Source organism: Phaenicophaeus curvirostris, chromosome 4 (assembly GCF_032191515.1).
Source record: "Phaenicophaeus curvirostris isolate KB17595 chromosome 4, BPBGC_Pcur_1.0, whole genome shotgun sequence".
Classification (NCBI taxonomy): Eukaryota; Metazoa; Chordata; class Aves; order Cuculiformes; family Cuculidae; genus Phaenicophaeus; species Phaenicophaeus curvirostris.
In genome coordinates, this window is record NC_091395.1 from 72,324,755 (window position 1) to 72,344,570 (window position 19,816).

General features: G+C 40.8%; 1 protein-coding gene across 1 annotated transcript in view; it reads left to right on the forward strand.

The window, feature by feature from the left end:
* RMND5A (required for meiotic nuclear division 5 homolog A) overlaps positions 1-16,713 on the forward strand; it is a 28,581-nt gene extending 11,868 nt beyond the window's left edge. The window contains exons 3-9 of the mRNA XM_069856527.1: positions 1,585-1,719; positions 1,890-1,990; positions 7,338-7,504; positions 8,222-8,387; positions 11,197-11,299; positions 13,501-13,655; positions 14,994-16,713. Of these exons, the coding sequence (XP_069712628.1) occupies positions 1,585-1,719; positions 1,890-1,990; positions 7,338-7,504; positions 8,222-8,387; positions 11,197-11,299; positions 13,501-13,655; positions 14,994-15,057 (891 nt within the window). The 3' untranslated portion in view covers positions 15,058-16,713. The remainder of the gene's footprint in view (positions 1-1,584; positions 1,720-1,889; positions 1,991-7,337; positions 7,505-8,221; positions 8,388-11,196; positions 11,300-13,500; positions 13,656-14,993) is intronic.
* The last annotated feature ends 3,103 nt before the right edge of the window (positions 16,714-19,816 follow it).

Genomic DNA, 19,816 nt, shown 5'->3' on the forward strand with positions numbered 1-19,816 from the left:
CTGCCCTTCTCTATTTTTATTTATTTATTTATTTATTTTAATATAAGAATCTGCTTCCACCTTGATTTTACTTAGTAGCTGGGTGCTGAATGCTTTTGGTGCCATCGCTCTGCAAACCTCTGCCTGGTGTGTGTTTTGACAAAACAGCATATGGCCCTCTGGGCTCCTTCCGCAGGTCGGCAATGTCATGTTTCTGGGGTACAAAGCCCCAATCTAATGGAAATCAGCATCACCTACTTGGATTTGTTCCGGAGCTGGTTATACAGCTTGTGCTGGCAGACCTTCTAGCAGTCTGGGTATAAGCTAACCTTGCTTAGGGATATGATTTAGTAGTGGACAGATATGGTTGAGCTTGGTGGTCTCAAGTGTCTTTTCCAACCTAGTGGTTCTGTGGTGTTTCTATGATTCTAACCTGCTGCTCCGGCACTCTGCTGGATGATTGGGAACTGGCAATATTACATGGTTGCCAGATACAGCTTGTACCAGCTTTGTGTTGTTTGCTCTGCCTGCTTTGACAGGAGGGTATGTTTTGTGCTAGGTAGGTGTTCCCATATTGGGTGTGACTGTCGAGTCACAGAGCTGCACCTGAAGCACCGCTATTTTCACCAAACTTAGGATTTCTGGGATTCCTTCCTGGAAAAGAGCTATAGTTACCGGGTCATCAAGTCAGGCAGCAAGCAATGCACTGACTTCTAGACAATGTTTCTTTTGCAAGACGTTTGTTTTAGGCAATGGTTGAGGATTTTTATTCAAATTAAACTGCCTGCCCTGATCATAAAACATGTCAGTAGTTAAAATCCTGGTTTGTGTCTTGGGGTAGAGTAAGTGTTGCTCTCCTGCCGCCAAGAGGCGCAGTGCCAAGCAGTGCCAAATGTTACTAAAGAGCCACCGTGACAATATTTTTGCTTATTCCTGGAATATGTCTGTAGGGCACTGGCCTAAAAACACACAGTAGTAGGATCACTGGGGTTAGATCTGTAAAAGATTTCTTAGATCTTCAAAGCTCACCCTGTTGCTGGGATATTGAGGTCTTTAGAGATTTGATTTTAATTGTTGTTTGCTGGTGGGGAGAAGTGACATTTTCAGTATTGCCTACCCCCCCCAGCTATGCCAAAAGTCCTCTAGCTACAGTTTTCACTTCTAATCTGGTGTGCTGTAGTGACAGTGATGCATCTATAATGCTATTTTAATTCTAGCGTAGGCGATTGTTTTCTGTTCTCTATGCGTTTTCAGTTTTCATATACGCAAAAATCTTTTTCTGCAGATGCTTCCTTCAAAACCACATTATGGTCTGGAAACCCCTATATTAGCTGACTGGATTTGCTAGCCAGAGTTGTAATTTGTCAGTGTAATACCTTATAGTGCCTCATAGTCAGACTTGAAATGAGCAAACCAAAGGATTTCTTCTTCTGTACACAGGAGATAATGAAGCAGCTGACAGATATTTCCCTTTGAAGATGAGGTAACTGAGGGCCGGCTGAGTAATCGGCAGATGGCATCAGGGTGGAGACCTGGATGTCCTGTATAGTTACAGAAAAATGGCCATTTGTTCCAGCCTATTAACTGTTAATTTGTACGTTTCAGAATTTTGACTCCGACATCAGCAGCGTGGGGATAGATGGGTGCTGGCAGGCTGACAGCCAGCGAATCCTCAACGAGGTGATGGTGGAGCACTTCTTCCGGCAGGGGATGTTGGATGTAGCCGAGGAACTTTGTCAGGTAACAATAAGTACGGATGTTGAATGTTATTGACCATGGAAAGTTATGCGTTGTGTTAGCATCCTTATTTAAATGTTCCAGGTGAATGTTTAAGCTGTCAGAAAAACAGCAGTTTAATTCCATTAGTTTTTGTGCTTCCACTAAAAACTGCCTTTGTGTTTTTTTTTCAGGAATCTGGTCTATCGATAGATCAAAGTCAAAAAGAACCATTTGTGGAGCTCAATCGAATATTGGAAGCATTAAAAGTTAGAGTTTTGAGACCTGCACTAGAGTGAGTCTGCTCAGGTTTTTTTTCTCCCTTTTTTGAATGCTTTTAACAAATCCTTCATTTTCCACTTTAAGTATTGTATATTTTGATGCGCCTCTCTTGTCCTTTGAGAGGTCTGGTTACTGAGTGAATCCCTTCCTCCTCTTGTCCCTTCTGTGTCCCTTCCTATGGGCAGTGCTTAACTAAGGGTCTCTCTCTTAGATTAAAGATCAGTTGAATCATTTTTAATGCTTATTTAAGGTTTTAGGAACTGCATAAGCAGTTCTCTGCCATGACTATACTTAGCCTTATAGTGAATCACTAGTGAACCTTAGTTTAAAAGATATCTAGTTGTGAAGGATACCAGGACTTACTAAAGGTGTTGGGTACCACCAAGTCTTTTTGGCTTCACCAAGCCTTTGGGTTGAGCAGAACTTGACTTGGGGTCAAAGTTTATTCTTTTCCTCAAGTCGCTTTGCCCTTCCAGGTAAGGGACCACAGGGTGGGAAGAGGGAGGGAAAGGACACGTGTGTGTTTTGCAGGCTGCTGCTGCTGCCAGGTAGGTGCTGCTAATTCAGGATGAGTGGTGAGCTACTGCTGGGAGCCTGGACTGACGGTGAGATCTGTTAAGTTTTATTCTTCTGAATAAAACAATTCAGTTAATGTGAGTCACTGGATAATGCTGAACACCCAGATGAAAACCATATCTTGGAGTATCTATCAGCTGACCTTAGACCAGGATGTTTTCTTGACCTTAATAGACTTTGCAACCATCAAACATGTAAGCTCATGCTAAAAATGACAGTGAGGAGGAAAAGCTCTTATGTCTATTCTTTTATGATTTACAGTAATGGTTACATAGCTGCATAGTACTATTTCAGAATAGCCTTTATTTTAAAAATAAGAAAACCCCCAACAAATCCTCAGCCTATTTTATGTTCCAAGAGCTTTGATAAGGTTAGATTGGTCTCAGAAATACAAAAAAAACCTTCAGCACCCCATAAAACCCAAACCAAGTTGACCTTTTAAAAACATAAATAATGAAGCGAAATCAAATCCAAAAGTTCTGGTTCATTACAGAGCATAATTCATGTACTTAAGGTACCTTTTTTGCATTATTCAGTTAAGTACATTTTCATATTAGCCAACGCTTCCTTTTCCCTTTAATATGAACCAACACAGGCATGTCAATTCAGAGCTTATTAGCATCTGAACTAAATGCAGGGATACTCTGATATTCAAACCATTCATAAACTAAATCCTGGATTATGCCTCTGGGTCATGCAAAGTTTGACCTAAATAGTTGGTCTTTGAATATAGTTGCACCAGGGGAAATTAAGGTGGTTTCTTGCTATTGAATTGGCTGCTTGATGGGAAGCAAAGCTGAAACGCCCAGTGTTATAACTGAAACAGGATTTACTGTTGGCTACACCACGTATTTCTTGGAGTTCAAATAGTAACATAGTGGTTGTGAGGGATGCTCTCTGGGGAAGAGTAACTTGCTGTTATGTCCATTGATTTGAGGTTGCTAAATTCATTTTAGGTTTAGATTGCTGGAGCTGACGCCTTACTTTCTGCTACTTAGTCCTATCTTGTAGTGTCTGCAATGTGTTAAATATTTTTCAGACAAAGGAGAAAGCATGGTCCTGCTTCAAAGCAGCTCTTATTCTGAAGACAGCTGAATGGGGAAAGAATAGGGTGAATTGTCAGCATAGTTTGTATGCTGGTTCCCCTCCCCCACCCTGTCTCATTTCTGTTTATAACATTTATTCTCTTTAAAGTCTTAGTGAAAAGCTATTGCCTTCTCTTTGTCTGCTTCTGGGAACTGAGGGTCCTTATTTATAGTGATGCTTATGTAAAAAGCAGGATGATCAAAATGTGACAAAACTATACAGTTTAGGAGATAACTAATGTCTTAAATGCCCCATTATTCTGCAGAACTGGTGATTCTGGTGAAAGTATTTCCCATATTATTTCCCAGCAGATGGGAGTGTTCAGAAGGAGGGATAGAAGCTGCTCCTGGAGGGACAACCTCGGTGTGAAAGGAGCTTGGAGGGCTGACATTGTGCTCTTTGGGCAAAGAGCTAATAAATGGCTAAAATTGGCATCAGAAAATACAGCTTCAGGGGTGCAGAAAAGCAGTCTCAAACTGGCCCAGTCTAGGATTTTGCTGCTGGCAGTGGTGTTAAAGCAGCAAGCGGGTGTTACACCAGGGTAGATAATGACAGTGTCTTGAACCAGGAAGTGCAGCAGGGTTTGCCAATGCAAAAACTGCGGAAGGTTGGGGTGAAACCAAGAACCAGTCTCTCTGGCTCTACCAGTGCTCTGCAGCTGGTGCTCTGCTTAACCCAGTGCTGGAAACAAAGCAGGCACGGGTGGTTCCTGGTCACTGCTGTTGAAAGGGGGCTGTCGGATTAATGGCTTTTTGAGAAGATTTTCAAACCCTGCTTTGGTGATAGAAGTTAGTATTCGTATCTGAGTTAATAAAAGAAAAAGACCCTAACTGTAGTTTTTCTAGATTTCCTTACTGATAGAAATTCCAGGCTTTACAGATACTGCACTTCAGAATTAAATTTAGTATTTATATTCAGTGTTTTTCTCTTTCTGTGGGATGTGCCACTTCACTTTGTAGATGTACAGACTGGCCCTGTGCCCTAAGCTGTGTAATCTCTGTATCTCTGCAGGATCCCATTAATTTTCAGAGACTTTTCTCATTTTAATCTGGTGATGGAGGAGGGAAATCCATAGGCTCTTTCTGGGGAGATTCTGAGCCCAGACGGGTCTCCCAGTGAAGGTCTGGTGGGAATGGCCTCAAAGTTTTTGAGGAGGAAATATTGTGTGCCCAGATGGACAAGAAGGCCAATAGCATCTCGGTCTGTATCAGAAACAGCATGGCCAGCAGGAACAGAGAAGTGATTGTGTCCCTGTACTCAGCACTGGTGACACTGCACCTCAAATCCTGTGCTCAGTTTTGGGCCCCTCGCTCCAAGAAGGACGTTGAGGAGCTGGAGCAAGTCCAGAGAAGGGAAACAGAGCTGGTGAAGGGGCTGGAGAACAAGCGCTGTGAGGAGCAGCTGAAGGAACTGGGGTTGTTTAACCTATAGAAAAAGAGGCTGAGGGGAGACCTTATCACTGTCTACAACTATCTGAAAGGAGATTGTAGAGGGGAAGTGTTGGTCTCTTCCCCCAAGTGATAGGTGATAGGATGAGAGGGGATGGCTTCAAGTTGTGCCGGGGTAGGTTCAGATTGGACATTAGGAAAAATTTCTTCACAGAAAGGGTTTTTGGGTGCTGGCAGAGGCTGCAAATGGAGGTGTTTAAAAGACAGGCAGATGAAGTGCTTAGGGAGATGATTTTATGAACAGGTATGGTTGGGCTTGATGATCTCATAGGTCTTTTCCAACCTAGTAATTCTATGATGATTCTTCTTCTCTTGTGTGTAAAGCAGCAACATGAACAAGTCCTGATATATGCTGGGAATTTTGGGGTATGGTTTAAACTTAATTTAATCTTTGCTAGTCTTTGTGAAGTTCAATTTAACTAAATTCCATGTGGGAGCTAGAGGAGTGTTCTACCTGTGTTTGAATAGTATATTGTAACTATAAAAAAACCAGATGGATTTGAGTCTTGGAGGTGAAAACGTTTTGGAAGTATCGTTTAGAGAGGAGGTAGGAAAGCAGGTGGTGGGATTCCTGATGATTTTGGGCGATAACAGATTACGTGGACTGAATGTTTAAACCTCACTTGTTGGGTTTTTTGTCTTTCCATTAGAAATAGGAACAACACATCCTAGGCGAAACACCTCAAGCCTGGCTTCTGTGGCTGCTTTCTTCCGATACGAATCTGTGCTGCCACTCAATGAGCTAAAAATGGAAAGCCTGCTTAAAAGCTAATTTGGAAAAATAGACTCAGCAAAATCAAGCACTGTCACATGGTTGTGAATATTGGCAAGGAGAGGATGGAGGCTCTCTTGATGCCTTCCTTTTGATGCAGTACAGTTTAATGTCTCATTAATGGGCTTGTGGACTGGTCTTGTTTATTGATAACAGCCAACCTGAGGCTGCTCATCTGAAACTGCTTGAAATTAGGGACAGCAGAGCTTGTTCTCTGTTCAAAGGCTACTTTTTTCACTGTTCCCTGCTGAAAGGTTACTGTTGTCATTACAAAGACTTGCCAGTAAAGTCGGACTCCTGACACTTTCACCATGACAAACTGAAAGTGTGTGCTGGCTCATTAGTGCTGCTTCTTAGTGCAGAAGGCTAACCTGCATTGAAAGTTGTACCAGCACTATAAGAGGGCTTAATTTTCTTATTTTAGTATTGGTTGAAAAGGACAGAAGCCTCGCGTGCCCCTTCTTTGTAAGGAACAGAGACTGCCTCACTTTCTTGCTGGAAAGTGAAAAGCTCTTTGCTTAATGGGGCCCCCACAGTGAAAATAGTATAACTAATTAACACTAATGAGAAACAGATGTACTGAAGAACATTGAAACTTGCAAGTTCTTAAGAGAAAGATTGGATTGATCAAGGTCTGACTGAATTAAGGAAAAAAACCAAAACCCAAACCACAAAAAACTCAAGGCAGGAATAGATAAAATCTAAATAATAAAATAACTTCTTATGAAATGCTTTGAAAATCCCAGTTCATGTTACTTAGTGCCTGTTTAAGAATTCTTCCATGTTATTTGGGAGCCAAACATTATTGTTGTCATGGTGAATGAGACCCGGAAAGTGAGAAATATTTTTATTGCCCAAGTTCAAAATAGTAAAGAAAACAAAGTTTTTAAAGCATGGTAAATTTTGATATTTTAACTAGTATCCCTTTCCCCTACCCTTTTCATAAGCTCTTGATAATATCCATCTTCGAGGCCCCCATGGATGCGCTTTCCCTCTCCAGGGCAACATACACTTGCATGTAAACAAAGTGGCTTAGAGGAAATGTTTGGTGAATGGGGAAGTTGGAAAATATGTTCTTTAAAGGCTTAGTCAAACTAATTCAACGTGCAGCTGAAGACTGTCTCTAACTGTTAAGATTCAGAGTGGCAATAATGCAAACTCAGTAGTTTCTAGCCATTTCTACCTTATATTGTGCCTAATTTGGTCTTGCCTTCCAGCCAGCATGTGTTGAATTTAGCAGAAATGAACCTATACAGCAGCACCAGAAGTACCATTGTTCACGTGTTGTGCTCTGTGTAGCTCTGTTACTTGTAAAACGTCTTGCCATTTTCTGTGCTCTGTATAAACTCGTGGAAGTTCAGGAACAGTCATGTTCTTCTTGAAATAGATGCTTGATAATTTTAATAACTTCATATGGTGTAGGCTGACACTTAAGGACTCCTGTGTCATGTCCTATTGTACCTTCTCGTTTCTTCTAGGTGGGCGGTATCCAACAGAGAAATGCTTATGGCACAGAATAGTTCGTTGGAATTTAAACTGCACAGGTTATATTTCATTAGTTTATTGATGGGTGGAACAGCAAATCAAAGAGAAGCACTTCAGTATGCGAAAAACTTCCAGCCGTTTGCCCTAAATCATCAGAAAGGTAAGTTGTCGCATTAAGAGGATTGAAAGCACTTGGATGTGGCACCTCATAGTAAAAATATATATGATATTCCAAACATGGTTTACTCTGTTATTTTCACTTACTTTTTGCTTTTAACATGTATAACTTGAATCTTTAAAATTTGAATTGACTCCCTTTTTTTATTTTTAAGAGGGCACAAATTTGTATTTTTGTCTACCCATTTGCTTAAATTTAAGGTTTTTGACTCTTCATACAATGCATAGATAATATCTAGAATAGGCCTGCTGCCAAGGAGAAGTGTTAAAAATGCACAGAAATGTTCTTGGAATAGTCACCTGCTATTTTCTGCTGCGTGGGGTAATACAAAGAGAAATGTAACACTTGCAAAATGGGAAATATGGGAGTTAAGTGAACCATCTCAAACTGAATCCAGTAAAGCCCGATTTTTTAGGGTACTGTGCGTTTCAGAAAGCTTGCAAAGAAGTAAACCTGTTTGAAGCAAATTATTAGGCATCATGCTGTGCCTGCAGAGGGGCAGATGGCCCTCTAGTCTGTCCACAGTGAACTGGAGCTCTTGTAGCTGTAGACGTCTGTTCTGTGCTGGCTCTAATTGTATTTCGTAGATGTGTATTATTGACTTGGTATGTCTGCCTGTTTTCCCTGTAAAAGCGAAAACTGTAGACTCTACCTTTTATTTGTAGTATAAAATAACGAACTGTTCCTGGTCCCTCACAGATATTCAGGTTTTGATGGGCAGCCTGGTGTATCTGCGGCAAGGTATAGAGAACTCTCCGTACGTTCATCTATTAGATGCAAACCAGTGGGCGGACATCTGTGATATCTTTACAAGAGATGCCTGTGCTCTTCTGGGTCTCTCAGTTGAATCACCTCTCAGTGTTAGGTATGCTGGTTTTCACTTGCTTTTAAGACCACATACATGGTGTTTTGGTTTGTATTTCTTGTTGAGAACAGAAGAAACTGCTTTTGAGAAGTGGTCTCATCTTACTTGTATTAAATAAAGAATATAGTTACAATTGGCTCTAAGAAGATTTGCAAAGATTAGAAGTCAGAGGTTTCCATGTGCTGTGCTTTTGCCTGTACCTTTGCAGCTCAAGGAGAAGCATTCGTGGATGGAATTTGGCATCTGTAGTTTAGACATCAGTGCAAAAGAGGGTAATGACAATGGGCCACACATTAGAAACATAGAATCATGGAATGGTTTGGGCCGGAAAGGACCATCCAGTTCCAACCCCCTGCCATGGGCAGGGACGCCTCCCTCTGGATCAGGTTGCTCAAAACCCCTTCCGAACTGGCCTTGAACACCTCTGAGGATGGGGCATCCATGACTTCCCTAGGCAACCTGTTTCAGTGCCTCACCACCCTCACAGTAAAAAATGTCTTCCCAATCTCTAATCTGAATCTCTTCTCTTTTATCTTAAAAACCTTTCCCCTCATCCTGTCCCTGCACTCCCTGATAAGGTGCCCCTCCCCAGCTTTCCTGTAGCCCCCTCTCAGTTCTGGAGGCTGCTCTAAGGTCTCCTTGGAGCCTTCTCTAGGCTGAACAACCCAAACTCTCTCAGCCTGTCTTCTCCTTAGAAGAATGCTGAAGAGCTGTGTTGTGATTTCAGCTGCTAAAATTTCCTAAGTGTTTGCTGGACCTTGTTTGTAAAGGAGGAATCACTTTCAAATTCCGTAGCTAATCTGACAAAACACAAATGTATCGGAGGCTGTTGGAAATGTGAAGAAAAACCAATCTAATCTCCTTGTAGCTTCTCTGAAGTTAAACCAGATTAGCCACCATTTAGCCTTTGGATGTCGGTCCCCCTGGTGTACTTGTCTAGTCTCATTTTCATTTCAGACATGAAATAGAAAGTAAGTTGTATGTATCCTTCTGGGCTACATTTGGTACTTAGCAGAAACCTAACTACATCTTTGTGTGGGGTTTTTTTGTTTGTTTTGGCTTTTTCTTACTGTTTGCATGTTACTATTTTGAGACTTCTGTGCTCAGTTTAGAGCTCTTAAAATTGTCGAGCCTTCTGCTTCTCCTGTTTGCTCCTCTTCCACAAAATACAACAGAAGCAATAAAGGGAGCTTCTTTCAGGTTAATTGTCTTTCAGCAATAAACATTACGAGTTTCACTCTGATGGTTTCATAGATACCTAAACCTTATACTTTGTTTTTTGGTTTTCATCTTTTTCCTGTTTCAGCCAAATTAACAGCAGTCCTTTATATTTTAATCGCTCATGGATTGATGCTGTAATGCGGTTTTCAGTGCAAATGGCAAAGAGATTTTTGGTGAAGTGGAAGATCCCTGTTATTGATGTTTGGATTGGTTGGACCCTGGCTTTGCGCCTGGTGTGACATCGATTGCACTGAAATGTATTTACTGTATAGGTGGTATCAATACTCTTGTCATAAACAAGACTGTTGTAAACTGGTGTGACCTTTGAGTGCTGCAAATCCTTTAGAAATTAAACCAGCTTGAAGTTAAATCCCTGCTATGTAATTGATTGCTTTCTGGAACATGAGTAGCAGTCGCTTTTTTTTTAAGGCTGTTCGGTTTCTCCAATATTTATCTAATCCTGTATAGGCCTTGTGGTCTGAGTTACTGCATGGAGTCGTGGGAAAACTCTTGTACTGAGGGGTCATGATTCAGGGTCTTGAAGGACTACAGGACGCTGTTTGAATTTGCTGTTTACTTGTTATGATCCTAAAGAGCTGTTCCTGAGCTTCCTGAGATGTTTTCATACGGAACCATTAAAGCAGTAATGCTTTTACTTCTACAAATACTGTTTGTCTAAGCTTTCCACAGGGTTAACACAAGTTACAGTTAGGGCTGAAATAACCAAAAAACAAAGTTCAAGTATTAAAATGTCTGGTTGGAGGTGAGGGATATGTTTTTTATATATATTTAATTATATATATATATATATATAAAATATATACTTTATATATATATATTATGCAAGAGGTATATCTACCAAAGAAACAGAGCGGGCTGATACCTGTTTCTGTTGCTGCGTATTTCCAAGCCTATAGTATTGTCATTAAATTGAAATCCATCAAAACAGCTGTTAATTTGTGGAAACTCAATGTCATGCTTTCTTTTGTAAGGCATCGAATGTTTCATAATTATGTGGTGAGTTCTGGTAATGGGTAATTCCCAGAGCAGGCTGAACTGTTGGGACACTGACTGTTCAGTTGTATACTACCATTTTTATGACAGGCTGTGGTTTCTCTCCTGCACGTGATTTTTCTACATTTGTTTTCTTGATTTGAGGTGAAGTTGGAAAGGCGTGTCTCTTTATGTGGTGATTACAAATAATTAAAGGATTATGAGTTATGTGTACGTGCAGGTCCTGTGAAAACTCTTAGGCTGCATGTGTTCCTCCACAGTTAAGAGAGCAACTACCTGTATAAGCTAACATATCTTCCTCCTGCGCAGCTCAAAATCAAAGTATAGAAAAATCAATTCATTTTAAGACTCAGAGCAGGGATTAAGTGTTGTTTCAGTCCAGAATGTAGTACTTGAGAGCCCTAGCCTAAGGTGCGGGGTAGATGATAAAACTCTTGCTCATTACATGTGAAGGGAGTTTAGAAGTAGAGAACTGCATGAAGTAGTACAGCACTCTTGTGTCTCAATTAACCTTTAAAGTAAAAGTGCTGGTTTCCCAACTGGCACCTTATATTAACATCTCCTTTTTCTGCAGTTTTTCAGCAGGTTGTGTAGCATTACCAGCTCTAATTAATATCAAGGCAGTTATTGAACAAAGGCAGTGCACAGGTGTCTGGAACCAGAAAGATGAACTACCGGTGAGTTGATGCCGAGCTGTCCCAGGGCAGATTTCAAATGGTGAATGCTCTCTTCAGGTTTCTTTTGTGCTGAATATCAAGGGATTTTACACGTGGTCACCACCTCCAACAGCTCCTGGGTGGCTTGGGGCTTCCTAATGTACAGAGAGCCTGGGGTCTCGTCCCAGGCTGGAGGTCGTGGCTGCTGGTTTCTCATTTGTAGGTTTGAGAAGTAGCGAAGCTGAGCGTGAATCACAGGCACCCACCCACGCACACACACAAAGGACACTGATATGACCGGCTGCACAGGCTGCCACAGACAAGACGCTGCCTTCAGCAGCACCCACGTACAGGACTTGCATAAAACATAAGTACAGACAGCCAAATCCCTTCCTCCGCTTTGGCTGACAAAGATTGAAATTCACTGGATAAAGCACACATGCTTTAGAATGCTCTAGATTCACCAAAAAAAAAATGCGTGTTCATGGATCCTCAAATACTGGCATGGACCCTCTGGCCCCTTTATAATGCCCCTTTCTGGTTGTTCTTTCCCAACCCCTTCCCCATACAGCTTCTTCCTGTGGTTTGTGTAGTTCTACTTACCCCCTCTCCTCCAAGACCCTCAGGTTTGTGTTCTTATCTGTTCTGAAGTCCAGGTTTGGTTGCAGTTACGTGATGACTTATTAATTAGTGTGACTGACAGTTACTGTCTCTGTTATATTTGTATGTCAGATTTGTATCTGTGTTTTGTTTGTTGCTTTCCCCTTTCACTTGTTACCCTTGTTTATATTGAAAAGGTCTTTGATCAAACAATCTTCACAAAACAGAAGCTCTCACTTTCCACTTAGCTGTATGCTGAATGTGTGAGATATTTCTGTATAACTGGGAAGGAAACGCATCCCACTGAGAAACATTAACTTCCTCTTGTTAGGCTTGGGCTCTGTCCACGAGTTGGTTTGCACTGACTCTTTACCAGGCAGATGAAAGGCAGGAGATGAAAGGATTAGTGCTACATCTGGGGACATGGAAACTGAATTAGGACCCAGTGTATTATGCTTCCAGCACAACTCATCTCTATCAGTTGAAATGAAGTTCAGTTCTTATGAAACCCAGTTTCCCTTTATAGCTCTTACCAGGTGTGTGCAGCTCTCCAGTGGCCTGCTCTTGATTTGGAAAGAAAACCTATTTAGTGGAAATGAACTGAGTTACCCTCTTGGATTGTAGCTGCAAAGGGTTGATTTGTACTGTAAAGTGTGTTGTTTCTTGCAACTGTGTTTTCTGTACCACTCAGAGCGTAACCTCCACGTGTGACAGGTCCCTGTCCTGCCATCCAGACAGGAACGGTTACCTAGGGAGCATTTGGAAAAAGATTGCTGTCAGCTGCAGATCGGTTTTAGTATTTAATGCCTCCTTGCACATTCTAAATTTAAGGTTCTCTAGTGTGTATTGCTAAGGCAGTAAGTGGATGGGAAGCCTTATTTCCATCGCGCAGAGACAAAAGATGAAGCAGTGTGAAAAGGTTACACTGTCAGATTTTGTTGAAGGTGAAGCCTGTCAGAATTGAGGACTGGTCAGAGTCAGGAACTTCAGGTACAGGAGCTCCTATTTTTGCAGTTCTCAGTTGATTTCTGAAGTCACAGACTAGTTCTTCCCTGTGAGATGTCCTGTTCTGAAGTCATTTGGTCCTGATGGCAAGACTTGTGCTGTACCAGCGTTGTCAGTGTTGGTACTGAAAATTCTGATATGCCTCATTATTGACATGTAGATGTTGGGAGAGTCTTTCAAGAAGCTGTGGAATGTTGACATAGTCAGTCCAAGGGTTCTTCTTTTTTCTTTTTCTCCCCTTAAATGAGATCTGTCATCTAAACCACTTTGGAAATCACTGGCTAGGAAATAGATGAAGTCTTGTTGAGTGATCAGCTCAGTTTTCCTGAGACAGAAGAAGCATATCAGCGCTAAAATATATATATCTGCACTAAAATATGCACTTGTCCCCTGGCAGAATATTCTGCTTTGTTAAGAATGAGGGGAAGCAAATTAAATCATCATTTTAAGATCACAACTAAGTATTTTTGTCTGGAAAACTGTCAGGCATCCACACAATGGATTTTGCTGCTTTCACAGCTGAATTGTGAAATCGGTTAAGCAAGGGTCATGACCTAAAGGGGTAATTATCTGGAAATGTAATTTCTGATGATAAATTGTGTTAATTTCTTTCACAGATTGAAGTGGACCTTGGTAAAAAGTGCTGGTATCATTCAATATTTGCCTGTCCCATTCTTCGTCAGCAAACAACAGATAATAATCCACCTATGAAATTAGTCTGTGGCCATATTATATCAAGAGATGCTTTGAATAAAATGTTTAATGGCAGCAAGTAAGTACCATTATTTATTTCAAGCAACATACAGACAAGAATAAATTTTAAGCCTTGAATACTGTGTTTGGGAAAGCTTGAGTCCATAATTACATAATTAGTGGAAGCTTCTTAATCTTAGAGAACGACTTAGAAGCCAGATAAGCTGTGTTGATGCACTGTAGAAAAGCGTAATAAATCCTCTGATGTGGTAGAAAGTGAGATTACCTGAAGGGAAGCAAAGTGGAGAGTTATTTTAAAGTTGTCTTAAATTCAAACAGAGGCTTTTACATACGGATATATACTTTTTTTTTCTTTTGGGAGCAAGGTTAGTAATGCATGAAACATCCCTTAAAAGTAAAATTAAGCCTCTAGGGAAATACGGCTTAGGGATAGAGCAGGTAGTTGAATTATCACTGGGTAAATACTAGTCCGTGGATATCTGTAGGGTGCTTGCAGGCTTTTGGGAAAGAGGAATTGGGAGGGGGGAGCTATGCAGATTTCCTTGAGGAAGAACCCAGTGGTAATTTGAATATATGCAGCTTCCGTGGAGGCTGCCAGCTTAATTTAGAGCTGTAAGTTGTTTTGCTAAGTCTGGTGGAAAATAAGTGATGCTGTGAATGAAACTGTCAAGTGATGTTTGCATTCTTTGCCCTGCTGGAAAGGCCTAAAGGTTTGTGTTCATGGGTGACTTCAGCCATTTTAAGCCAGTGAACTTACTGCTGTGCTGGTCCTGTCCCCCATCACTCATTCTTGATGTTTTCATTGATTGGCTTTAGTGACAGTGCAGCTCTCACAACATTAACTTGGGGAGGTGAAAAGCCCAAGCTTAGAGATTGAGAAAAATGGATCAGTGGCAGAAGAAATGTTGTAAGCAGGTGGAATTACTTGGGTGAAGGCTGAGCTCTTTAGCCATAGCCTGCTAGAGCTGACCTAAGTGGGTTGTAAAATTGGAGCATTTTGGGAACCAGAGAGTAAAAAGCATTAGATGCTGGAAAAGTCAGGGGGGAAAGCTACCAGCCTGTTTAAAATGACTGAAATGCAACAAACTAATCCAGGAGCAGAAATAATGTATTGATCATGGAGAGTAATTTCATGGAGAGTAATAATTCAAGTGTGTATGGATGAAAGGTGGGCAAGAACTTAATTAGGAGAAAACTCGTGATAGGGTCTCTATCACCTAAGGGTGACTTAATGGAGCCCAATAAAACATGGCTTAAAGTACATTTGTTTCGTGCTGCAGGGGATAAAATAGGAAGGACTATCCCTGCAAACTCGCTACCTTTGTAATGGGTCAAAAAGCTTAATGCTTGGTTGTCACACATTGCCGCAATTCTAATGTGTTGTCTTTGTCCCCAGATTAAAATGCCCCTATTGTCCGATGGAACAGAGCCCTGGAGATGCCAAACAGATATTTTTCTGAAGAGAAGTTTCGTTATGCAGTTTGTAAGCGACAGTCTGGATTTCAGGTGCATTTCAGGAGAATTAAAACACACTTGTTCCATTTTATGCAGCAGACTGAGGACTCCTATGTTTGTATAAGCTAATGCTACGGAAACTTTGCCAACATTTAGTATATACATACCAAGTGGAAATGCTACAGAAATATTATTACCATAGGGCTTTACTATACTCTTGGTCTCCATACCTGATCAAGTTACTACACCAGCAGTTGTCATTCAATGCAGGTTTTTGTACTTAATTATACGGTGACTTTTTACTTTTTAAAAGCAGAAATTGATCACCCCCATTTGTTTAATATTCTTCCTGCTACGATTCTCTCATTCTATTGATAACTGTCACCTTAGAGAATGTTTGTGGAAAAAGTTTTATTTCCTGTAACGTGTACATAATTAAAGGTAAATACTTCAGAAAAAGAAAAACTTTGATAAATTGAATAGTGGTTATAAAACTAATTTGTATTTTTTTTGCTGAAAAGCTGTGATATATTCTGAGTTTTTCTTTCAAGCATTTTTTCAACTTTTACATAGAGTTCAGAGTAAATGTGCATATATATAAAGTATATAAAATATATAGCCCCAAGGGGCTACCTGTTAAAATCCATCACTAATTTATAAGGGTGATGTGTAGCTAAATTACTGCTGGAGCAGAAAGGGAATAGGAAATCCTGTTCCTTTGGTTTCGCTATCGAGAAGTGTTTGTGTAAGAAAACATTCAATAAATTCTGAAGTGGAAATGCTTTTAGTCGATGACATTTGCTCTCTGGCCTTTGTAGTCATGTTCTTTGAACTTCGTATTCAGGATTAGGCTATAAATGTCATGTTGCTGTATAGTTTAATAGTCATTATAGTGTGCTATTTATAAACAGTTATCAAAACCAAATAAATTGTAGAAGTATTCATTGTTAAATGGGGGAAAAGCATGTTCTGATGCAATCTACTGATCACAACACTGCACTTGGCAGAACTGGGCCCTACATCATATATTAGGAGATAGCAAGTTTTCTGTAGCTTGAGAACACTTTGCTTCTAGCCTTGTTTTTGTAGTAGAATATTAACTGCCATTGTCACTTTTTTCTGCTAAATTTCTCATATTGTTGACTAGGTAAATTTGTACTCATAATCGAGATGTAGATCATGGCAGTTAAATCTTTTCTAGTGTGCATATATTTGTATTTATTGCACTGTCCTATAGTAGGGCAAGCAGCCATAAGGCATGCGAAGCTACATGTAAAATTATATTTCTGTATTGTGTAGTTAAAAGAAATACCCCAAGCTTATATGGTTCAATACTGACACTGGTTGAATGCACTAGCACAATGCACTACAGAGAAGACCGTCTTTGAGAAATCTCCACCACTTGAATTTGTATGTCACCTGACTGGAGAGACTGAGTTGGACTCTTATCGGATCAGTGACAATGGACATCCCTAAAGAGACGTTAAGAGGAGCAAGTCAAGGCACACAGATTTTAAACTTACAATGTGTTTGATACATGTGAAAAAGAGGTGTGTGATTTTTCTGCAGAACTTACATTGTATTCACACTGAGTTCAAAACAACCGCGTTACCAAGTGGTAAAATCAACAATAAACGGGTGAGGATATTATTTTCCATGTAGGTTTCCTAGTCTGGCTGAAATTGCTTTCAATCTTTTGAGTGGAATTGTTTAATGCTTTGGATTTATATGAAATGGCATATGAAGCATTTTAAAAAGCAATAAGAGTAACAAGACCCCAGAAATCCATCTCAAGTGTTAGGGCAGCATCTCTTTCTCTGTCAACACAGCTGGTATTCTGGCATTAACACCAGTTAATATTGATAGTACCTATATTGCAGTTGCTTTGAGAACACGGATGGCACCGTTATTAAATGGCAATAGGATGCAAATTCAACTTACGTATTAAAAAGTTTTTGATACGAACTGGTCCCATTTTCCCTTTTAAATAGTGCGTATTATGGATCCACAGGCTAATTCAAAACTTCAGATGTTTTTGCCAGATAATTGCAGTTCTTTTCCTAGCTGTCTGCATGTTTACTTAAAAATAATTGCTTGCAGTTTTGAAGCTCCACCAGCAGATGATGCTAGCAGTTTAATGTAAAGTGCTTATGTGGTTACAGGAATGGGATCTTGTTAGGGGTTTGTGAAACATTTCTGCATTTTAGCTGTTGCAACTATCCAGTTTGCCCTACGAGGTGATGCAGGTTGTCTCCTACTGCTGCCTGATAGGCTTCTGGTAACTAGAGCAAGTGCTTGCGTGGGGAAAAGTGAATAATACCAGGTTTGCATACCTAAAATATAGTGAGCAACTAGTATGTGTATATTTTCTCTAGAAGGATTTGAGATATAGGGCCACAAAAATGATCCAAGGGCTGGAGCACGTCCTATATGAAGACAGGCTGAGAGTTGGGGTTGTTCCTCCTAGAGAAGAGAAGGCTCTGGGGAGACCTTATAGTGACCTTCCAGTACTTAAAGGGGACCAATAGAAAAGATGAGGACAGACTTTTTAGCAAGACCTGTTGTAACAGAAGAAACAATAATGGTTTTAAGCTAAGGGAAAGCAGATACAGAGTGACGGAAAGGAAGAAATTTTTTACTGTGAGGGTGGTGAAACACTGGTACAGATTGCCCAGGGAGGTGGCAGAGGCCCATCCCTGGAAACGTTCCAGATCAGGTTGGATGGGGCTCTGAGCAAACTGATCTGGTTGAAGATGTCCCTGCTGCTGTGTGGGTTTTGCACTGGATGACCTGTAAAGGCCCCTTCTAGCCTCAAGCATTCTATGATTCTATATCCGTAGTACAAAAAATATTTGATTTTAAAGCTACAGTGGTAGCTGAGGTCTGTCTCTATTAGGACTGGATTGTGAAGCCTTTAACTAGTGTCTTTGTGCAGCAAGTGCCTTTTAATGAGACTGCTGTGTATGAGTAAAGAGACATTTCTATCTGTATCTCTGTCACTCCTGTGTGCTGTGCTGGGCTTGCAGCTGGTGTCTCCCCCCTCCTTTGCAGTAATGCTCTAGTCAGTAATGTCGATGGGCCTTAAGCCAAGCAGTTTTTGACTGTGCTTATATAAAAGCTTATATAAAACCCTTGGGCAGCCTCTTCCAGTAGTTCACCACTCTTTTGGTAAAGAAATTTTTTCTAATATCCAACTTAAACCTCCCCTATTAAAACTTGAGGCCAATGAATGTTTATGAACATGATTTCCATAGCAGCAGCCTGTCAGTAGTGTTAGTTCTGTGTCTGTTAATAAACTGGTTTTAATTTTTGAAAATATCTTGAACGTCTCACAACAGATATCCTATTTTGCAGTTTCTCCTATTTTAGCTTGATGTGTGGTATAAAACAAAGTTTCAAAATGGGTAGTAGGAAATGAAAATCTTACATGGGTTTTTTGATCTCAAAAGGTATTGATCATTTGGAAGTGTTCAAGGCCAGGTAGAACGAGGCTTTGAGAAACCTGATCCAGTGGGAGATTCCCCTTCCCATGGCAGGGGGATTGGGACCAGATGGTTTTTAAGGTCCTTCTTAATACAAGCCATTCTATGATTTTTGTAGTTCTATAACTGCCATTAACAGAGAGCTCCTGTCCTCGCCTCCTGTTTGTGCTCTCGATGATCGGCTGCTCTATGAGGTATTTTTGAATTAAAGTCTTTTCCTGCAGTGGCCAGCACTTCACATTACAAGTTGACATGGAGGGAAGACTGGTTGCTCAGCCTAAAACAGCGTTTCTCTGCTGAAATACTACAGTGATTTCAGTCTTTGAAGTCTGCTTAATTAACGTATGTAGGATCATAGAATCGATAGGTTGGAGAAGACCTTTGAGATCATCAACTCCAACCGTACCTGTCCACTACTAAATCGTATCCCTAAGCACCTCATCTACCTGCCTTCTAAATACCTCCAGGGACTCCACCACCTCCCTGGGCAGCCTCTGCCAGTGCTCAATCGCCCTTTCTGTGAAGAAATTTTTCCTGTTGTCCAATCTAAACTTCCCATGATGCAGCTTAAGGCCATTCCCTCTTGCCCTGTCACCTATCACTTGGGAGAAGAGATCAATACCCACAACTCTACACCCTCCTTTTATGTAGGCTGAGGGGAGACCTGGTCCCTCTCTACTACTACTTAAAAGGAGGTTGTAGTGGGGGAAAAGGTCTCCCCTCAGCCTCCTTTTCTCCAGGCTAAACAACCCCAGTTCCCTCAGCTGTTCCCTCGTAAGAAGCTGCAGGGAAATCTCTGTGTTCCAAGTAATGAGTTAGAGCTTCTGATGCTTATTAACTTAGACCTGTCACCATCCTGGTGCCTTCATTCTAAAATTTTAGCAGCAGTGTTCCTGTAAAATGTTTAAGTTGAAGTTAGTTATGACTACTCAGAACCAACTTGCCAGGTTTAACACAGTAGGTTTGGCTTAGATTTTCCTTGCAAAGTTTGTTTGCCTGCTTTTATTCAGCCCAGCTCAGGAGGAGAATCCAGATGGATAAGTCATGCTGACTGTGCATGTCAAAGAGATTTGATTTTGGATAAATCAAAAGGAAGAATCCCAGTTACAGGAAAGTCATATTTCACTGTTTCTTTACTGTTCTTCCAGTGATTTCTGTAATTCTTTGCTTGCCTTATTCTGCTTTTCTGTCTTGACTGCTGCAGAAGCAGTAGCAAGGATGTGGGTTCTGTGGGGTGGCTTTCAAGTGCTTGCAGAACGTGCACAGCATTAGTCTGGGGAGC